At 28.2% G+C, this 8,594-nt stretch overlaps 2 protein-coding genes across 2 annotated transcripts; one reads left to right on the forward strand and one right to left on the reverse strand.

The window, feature by feature from the left end:
• The first annotated feature begins 285 nt into the window (after positions 1–285).
• LOC110687350 lies at positions 286–2,716 on the forward strand. The gene is made up of 7 exons (XM_021863992.1): positions 286–339; positions 520–684; positions 993–1,173; positions 1,297–1,425; positions 1,695–1,838; positions 1,965–2,168; positions 2,457–2,716. The coding sequence occupies exons 2-7, from the start codon at positions 584–586 to the stop codon at positions 2,583–2,585; spliced, it is 888 nt and encodes a 295-aa protein (XP_021719684.1). The 5' UTR covers positions 286–339; positions 520–583; the 3' UTR covers positions 2,586–2,716.
• Positions 2,717–3,510: 794 nt separating this feature from the next.
• Positions 3,511–8,046, reverse strand: LOC110687349 (protein FAR1-RELATED SEQUENCE 5-like). The gene is made up of 6 exons (XM_021863991.1): positions 7,891–8,046; positions 6,895–7,409; positions 6,480–6,793; positions 5,340–5,903; positions 4,076–5,076; positions 3,511–3,593 (listed from the first exon to the last, which is right to left on the reverse strand). Exons 1-5 carry the CDS (start codon positions 7,943–7,945, stop codon positions 4,080–4,082), a joined length of 2,445 nt encoding a protein of 814 aa, XP_021719683.1. The 5' UTR covers positions 7,946–8,046; the 3' UTR covers positions 3,511–3,593; positions 4,076–4,079.
• Positions 8,047–8,594: the final 548 nt, after the last annotated feature.

Genomic DNA, 8,594 nt, shown 5'->3' on the forward strand with positions numbered 1-8,594 from the left:
AGAAGAGGAAAAAGAGGAGAAGAAAGAAGAGGAAAAAGAGGAGAAGAAAGAAGAAAAGGAGAAGAAGAAAGAAGAGGAAAAAGAAGAGAAGCAAGAGGAGAAGAAAGAAGAAAAGGGGAAGAAGAAAGAGGAGGAAAAAAAGGAGATCCAAGAGGAGAAGAGAGAAGAAAAGGGGAAGAAGAAAAAGGAGGAAAAAGAGGAGATCCAAGAGGAGAAGAGAGAAGAAAAGGGGAAGAAGAAAAAGGAGGAAAAAGAGGAGAATCAAGAGGAGAAGAAAGAAAATGAAGGAAGCAAGAATGAAGAGAAGAACAAAGAAGAAAAAAATGAGAACAAGAAAGGGTAATCATTTTGTAAACTTTAAAACAAATGTTGGTTATGGTTTAGTTAAATTTTAATTTAGAACTTGGTAATAATAAATTTTGGTTTGATTTGGTTATGGTTTTTGTTATCAATAAATTTTCGTTTGATTTAGTTATGGTTTTTGTTATCTATGTGATATTTTTTAATTGAATTAAGTAGGAAACAAGGAGAAGAAAAAGGAGAAGAAAAGACACGGAAAAAAAGAGGAAAGGATAAGCTTCCAATGTACTTGCGTTCACCTTTCATGGTTGAACATGAAAAACTTTTCAAGAATGTGGACAATAGAAAGGTAGCTGAGTATGCGTTTGCTCAAGGAGATAATAAGTAAGACTTTAAAACTTTAAAATTATATGCTTATGTTCGAAGCTATATGCTTATGTTCTAAGCTATATGCTTATGATCTAAGCTATAAATTATGTTCTAAACTTCATTCTTATGTTCTAAACTGCGTGTTCTAAGCTACGAGATTATGTTATAAAGTACATGTGTAAAACTATATGCTTATGTTCTAAAATAGGTACTTATGTTCTAAACTATATTCTTATGTTTTAAATTATGTGTTTATGTTCTAAACTACATGCTTATGTTCTAAACTACATGCTTATGTTCTGATTTTAATGTTCTGATTTTAGGGAGCTTTTGTATGCTGATAACATGGGGACAACGATTACGAGAGATGAGATTCATAGTCTCATAGAAGATAAGCACATGTTGAACAATGTTGTGGATGCTTATGTTTGCCTATTGAATTTTGAAAATAAAAGACGTGGTGTAGACAAGAAGAGTAGATTCTTTTTCAGTACTGAATGCTATGTATGTTTTCGAACTTAAAATTATAACTATGTTCTAAGAGTAGATTCTTTTTGTTTCTCATATAGATTATACTATGCACCTATGTTCTAATTACTTATGTTTTAATTTCTTTTTCTTTTTCAGCTCATACGTTGTACAGAAAAATACTTCAAATCAAATGAAAGGCAAGATGATAGAATGAAGGCTTTGTTTGATAGAATGCAACAAGAAATGACAACGACCGAAGTAACAAGCTTCAAAAGCATTCAATTGGTAATTTGGTATCTTATTATGTTGTACTTTTTTCTTATTATATGTTCTAATTATTGGTTTTGTTTATGTTCTAATTATTTTTATCTATGTTTTAAAGTATCTACTTATGTTCTAAACTACTTATTTATCTTCTAAACTACTTACTTATGTTCTAAACTACATGTTATAAAAATTATATGCTTGTGTTCTAATCTATATGCTTATGTTCTAAAATTCATGCTTATGTTCTAATTTTGCTTATCTATGTTCTAATTCTGTTTATCTATTAGGTTTTCTTCCCGGTCGTTTTACCAGATCACTACTATTTGCTGTGTGTCAACTTTGTGGAAGGAACATTTGATTTGATTGACAACAGATTTCTTCCACCAAATATTCCTTTTCACAATAAATATGGAAATTACCATAGATTAATGGTAAGACATCAAGTTTACATTTTTTTAATTATACTTTTGTTCTAACTTTTGCCTTATATGTTCTACAGTTTTTCTTTATGTTCTAAAGTTTACCTTATATGTTCTAAAGTTTATCCAATTTTTCAGTTGAATGCATTTGCTGATTTCGTTCACTCAATTGACTCAAATATAAAGAGTGACTTTGTATCCTCCTTCAAAACAAGAAACTTGAGTATGTCATGGAAGAGCAATAACAACAAACATGATTGTGGAGTGTTCCTGTTGAAGCACATGGAAACATATGAAGGAGAATCTGTAAAACAATGGAATTCGGGACTAGAATTAGACAATGTAAGTTTAAAACATAAGATACATGTTTTAAATTAGTTTCGTTTATGGTTTTGGTGTTATGGTTTTAGTGTTGTGGTTTGGTTTGGTTATTGTTTAGATATATTATGGTTTATTATATTTATTTATACTTATATGCTAAATTATATTCATGTTCTAAATTATATGCTTATGTTCTAAAGTATTTCTGTTTATGTTCTAAAAGTTACTCTTTTTTTTTTTTTTTGCAGTTTGACCAAATGTTTATGTTTATGTTCTAAAAGTTACTCTTTTTTTTTTTTTTTTTTGCAGTTTGACCAAATGAAAAAATTAAGAGTGGAGTATTGTGGGAAGATAATAACAGCAGAAGTAAATGAAGAACGGAACAAAGTGATTAGGAGATCAAAAAAGTGGTCAAAGGAGAACAAAATGGATATATGATTGTTAAGATCTTAAGTTTATATTTGTAGAGAGATATTTGCAAAGAATATAACAGTAATTTTTTATGTTCTATGTATTTACCTGTTACAAGAAATATATTGTTGAATCATATTAAATGCTAAAATTTTAATATAAAATATATCATATAAACTTATATGCTAAATTATATTCATGTTCTAAATTATATGGGTATGTTCTAAAGTATTTTTGATTATGTTTTAATAATTATATGCTTATAAAGTTAGGATATTAGAATATATTATTATATATTAATTTTGACTTAAAACTTAAAGTGTAGAACATTAGAACATAAGAAAATTAAAAAAAAGTAACAAGAAATGACAACAGCCAAAGTAACAAGATTCCAAAGCATTCAATTGGTAACTTGATTCTAATTATATCTTATTATGTTGTACTTTTTTCTTATTACATGTCCAAATTATTGATTTTGCTAATCTTCTAATTATTTTTATCTATGTTCTAAAGTATTTGCTTATGTTCTAAACTGGCTGCTTCTAATCCATTACTTTTGCTTTATTTTTCCTTTTGAATACAATGCATACACTCTTTAGTGCATATCTAAGAAGGCATATGTAAATCAATGTTAAGAAACTTGAATAAATAAAAGTTGATTAAAGCAAGATTCAACTAAATGTTGTTTAATAAAGGTATCTAAAATGCTTGTACTATCATTACTCGTAGTTCAAATTGACTTAATAAAACAACTTATAATTACGAAAAGGGGGGAAGATGAAAAGACAGGAGATGTTATAAAACATTATAATCAACTTTAATTAACATAAAAATTGATAAGAAAAACACTAGTAGAGATACTCTGAATAATAATTGGACAAAAAAGAAATAAAAATATATTGTTTCTAAAAGTAAATAAATTGAGTTCTTATATTTTAAGAATTACATGAATAATATTTTACGTGCTAGTAAATGAGATATTGTTTCTAAATATATAACATCTCATGCAACTGGATTAATAGTATATTCACCAACCTGTAAAGAAAAAAAAATAAAACAATATTAGAACATAAGCACATAATTTAGCATTAAAAAATGTTATAACATGCCATTTCTATTAGTTTAGAACACATGATATTATATAGAGTAAAAACTTTAGAACATTTAAAGAAACCTTTAAAACATATAAAGAAAACTTTAGAACATATAAAGAAAATATTTTGAACATAAAGAGAAAAGTTAAAATATAAAGGAAAACTTTAGAACAAAATGAATAACTTTATATTCTAAACATTAGAGCATATTAAATTACACTAAAACAGAAAGAATAAACATTAGAACATAGAGAAAACACTTTAGAACATAGAAAAGTAACTTTAGAACAAAGAGAAAACACTTTAGAACATATTGAATTACTTTAGAACATATATGAATAACTTTATGTTCTAAACTTGCTTAAAACATAATTACTTTAGAACAAAATAAATATAAGAAAATTAAAAATAAAGTTTACTTACAATATCACTTGACTTTTCCAGGGCAATTACGACTATCATGATAACCAAGCTCCCCACATGCTCTACATAATCTCTTCTTCTTTTGACTTTGTTCAATAGACTTTTCTCTGTCACTCTTCATTCTTTTGTCACTATTTGGAACATGAACCTCATTTGGAACATGGACATCATTTGGAACATGGACATCATTTGGAACATTTACCTGATTTGGAACATGAACCTGATTTGGAACATGGACATCATTTGGAACATTGACCTGATTTGGAACATGAACCCCCGTGCCTTTGTTCTTCGAAATTTTAGGAGGTTTGATTAAAACATTAGAAGGTAGACTAGCTCCAATAAGCATTTCAATGTCTTTAACTTTGCTCGAAAGATTGTTGCTTCCATTTGTTTTCTTCTGTTCCAAATCTGCCCTCATGGCTCGAAGTTTTTTGACAAGATCACTAAGATCATCTTCATTGTTTTGCACTAAACTCACACAAGCATGAATTTCAGACCACAAATCATTTAATAACATTTTCTTATCTACTGCATTAATACATTCCTCCAACACATTACCCTCTAAATCAAAAATGGGCTTCTTATAAGCCATTGTACACCATCTATTTAGAATGTAGGCCTTGGGAATTTTTTCTAACATCCTTGCCTTCCACACCCAAATCATATGCCTACAAGGCACACCATCACGTTCAAATTTTTTACAAAAACACTTGGTATCAAAGGTAGTTGGATCAAAAACAACATCAAAAGTCCTCCTTCTAGTTCCTTCCCTCAAATTGAAAATGTAAAGCTCATTGTCCTTCTTCATCTCCTCAACACCACAATTAAAACATCCAATTTCAAGCTCATATTGAAATTCATAGAAAATTGTTGTTGTAAACAATTCAGAAGCATCTTTCTCTAAAGGAATTGGAGTCTTACACTCCGGACGCTTATTCTTCGAATCATTATCCATTTTATTTTGAGTGTGCCTTTGAGCATCCAATGCACATTCAAACCTATAGAAAATAGAAATTTACTTTAAAACATAGAAGATAATTGTAGAACATAGAGTGAATTACATTAGAACATATAAATATACATGACATGTTTATTATGATCTAAATATTATTAAAACATAAAGAGAAAAAGAAAACATAAAAGAGAATTATAAAATAAATAGTAAAACTATAAAGCATAAAAAGAAAACTTTAGAGCATACAAGGAAAACTTTAGAACATAAAGAGTAACTTTAGAACATATATAGACAATTACTTATTACCTCATGTAGAACTCAATCAAAGTGAGATGGGGATTTGTGAACATAGTGAAAAAATTATTTTCACTTTCTGATCTAGATGTGGTTCTCATAATGCCACCCAAAAATAAATCTCTGAAATACGCTGGAATCCACATATCACGTATGTTGTACATGTATGTCAACCATTCATGATCGTTCAAATGGAATTCTGAAATAACTTTGTTCCACTTTTCTTCAAATTCTGCCGGCTCAATCTCTAAATGCCAAACACATGAACACAGTTTTTTCAAGAAATCAGTGTCTTGGGCAATCGCCCGACCTACTTTTTCAGGCACCTTTTTCATAATATGCCACATACAAAACCTATGTTCTGTAGTTTGAAAAACATTACGAACAGCAACTTTCATTGCAGGGTCTTGATCGGTAATCAAACACACAGGCTCGTTATTTCCCATTGCTTTAAGAAAAGTTTTGAAAACCCATTCAAAAGATGATATATCCTCATGAGCTACAAAAGAAGCCGCAAAAGTAACACATTTTTTATGATGATCAACTCCAGTAAATGGACCAAAGATCATATTATATCTGTAACATACACAAATTATTTATGCAGAAAATAGAGGTAAACTTTAGAACATAGAGGTAAATTGTAGAACATAGAGGTATACTTTAGAACATTAAGGATAAACTTTAGAGGATAGTAATTTAATTTAATTATTAAACGTGGCAGTAATATAGTTGTTTTAAAACATAATGAATTACTCTAAAACATAAACACTAAACTAAAAATATACAATGTAGTTTTAAAAACTTATAAGTAAACTTTAGAACATATAGACATAATGTTTAGAACATGATGGATATTAGTTTAGAACACAAAGAATAAAGTGTAAAACACAAAAGCATAATGTTTAAAGCATAAAAGCATGATGGATATATTTTAAAGCATAAGGTAGAACATTAGCAATATATGTTTAGAACATAAGGCATACATAGTTTAGAACATAAAGAATATTTGTTTAGAACATCAAAACATGATGGATATTTGTTTAGGAACACAAGGCATGATATTTAGAATATAAGAACATATGTTTAAAAAATTAATATGTAAAAGTAAAATATTAATTACATTATGAAAGAAATTTATATTTAAAACATCACCTGTTTGTTTTGAATGTGGTATCAAAAGAAACCATATCACCAAAAAGTGCATAATTTTTTCGACAGATTGGATCAGCCCATAAAGCTCTACAAAGTCTATCTTCTTCATCAACATCATAGGAAAAAAAAAATGCACTCCAGAGCAATTTCTTATTTTGAAAATTATCCACAAACATTTGGGCATCTGATCCATCAATAAAAGCCTTCAAATCTCTATAAAAATTTTTGAAATCTTGTTTAGATGCACCAACATTATCATGTGATCCAGCTAATTCTTTCATCATAGTATAAGACCTCACAGGACCAACATTTACCTGTTAGAAAAAAAAAAATATTACTAAGATTAAGAATTAACTTTAGAACATAGTAAATCAAAACAAAAAAAAACATTATTTAGTACATAAAAATAAATCACCTTTGAATTATCAACAATCAACTTTTTATGCATAATATGCATTTTTCTATTATCCTTCTGAAATTTTGCACAACTTGGAGTATATAAAGGATGATTATGTTCTTCTTTGAAATGAGTTACAACATACTTTCCAGCATCATATCTCATACATATGTGAGCATTGCATCCTACACGAGTGACTAAACGTTTCCTAGTAATACGAACTTTTCCTTCTTCATAAACTGTTTGTTGAGCAATAGGTTTTCTTATTGCCCTAAAACCTTCCTTATTGCAAACTCCATATTGAAAAGCAATTATATCTTTGTTATTCTTCTTCCTTTTAGTAGTAGATTTCCTAGAAGTAAACCCAGCGGCATTTGCATATGCTTTATAAAAACTAAGACCCTCTTCAGGATCTTTAAATATCATCCCCAAACTAGGTTTTAACTCCTCGGGAACACTTGGAATCCATTCCTTAGTGGTACCACCAGGGCTAAATGATCCAACAACCTCTAGAGTACGATAAATATCACCAACTGCATTAGAACATGAAAGTAAACATTAGAACATAAAAATAAACTTTATAATATAAAGAGAAAGATACATAAAAAACTTTAGAACATACAGAGAAAACTTTAGAACATCAAAGATAAACTTTATAACATCAAGGATAAACTTTAGAACATATAAAATCAGGGACATACTTATAACATAGTGAATTACTTTATAACATACATAATAAAATTTACAATAAAGTGAAAAAATTAAACTAGAAGGTTAACTTTAGAACATACAATGAAAGTAAACATTAGAACATAAAAAGTAAAATTTAAAATTAGAAGGTAAACTTTAGAACATAGAATGAAAGTTTTACAATATAAAGAGAGAGATATATAGAAAACTTTAGAACATACAGAGAAAACTTCAGAACATTACAGATAAATGTTAGAACATAGTAAAGAAACTTTAGAACATGTAAGTAAATTGAAATTAAAACATTGAAAACAATAAAATTACCTGAATGAGTAACACAGGAAGAAGGATAATTAGGTTGCACACCATCTAAATCCATCAATATGCATAAACCTATTTTGAAAAACACAAATTGTAGCAAAAAAGCAACCAGAAATTAAAATCCATTAAAAATCAAAAATCTGGAAAACAAAATAGGATAAAATCGAAAAAGATGTTGAAAAACTCAAGCAAAGGAAAAAAACAGAAAAATCTGGAAATAAAAAATCTGGAAATAAGCAAAGGAAATAAAATCTAGAAATAAAATTTGGAAAAATCTGGAAATTGAAGAAGAAAAAGAAAACTAGAAAACGAAATTGATGAAATTAATGAAAAAACTCAAACAATGCTCTACCCGTTGAGCTAGTAGGCTAATGTATATAAAACACTTGAACTAGAGGAAAAACTACTAACAACTATATGAGATAATCACAAAAGTAATTTTTTTTTTGTTTAATCATATCCTTTTGCACTTCTAAACACTATCTTTAGCATCGTTTATTGTAATTTGATGATCGATTACTTGCATTAAGGTGGGTTCATTATATTGGCTATATAATCAATCTATCATTAGTAGTCCTTTAAAGCAAAAGTTATCCCAAGTTAAGACTAGTGCTAATTAAACAAGCTTTGACAAACATGCTAAGATTGTCTACTTTAGAACACAATGAATTACTTTAGAACATAAAGAGTAAACTTAATATATGCTA

The sequence above is a fragment of the Chenopodium quinoa genome, unplaced genomic scaffold (assembly GCF_001683475.1).
Source record: "Chenopodium quinoa cultivar QQ74 unplaced genomic scaffold, ASM168347v1, whole genome shotgun sequence".
Classification (NCBI taxonomy): Eukaryota; Viridiplantae; Streptophyta; class Magnoliopsida; order Caryophyllales; family Amaranthaceae; genus Chenopodium; species Chenopodium quinoa.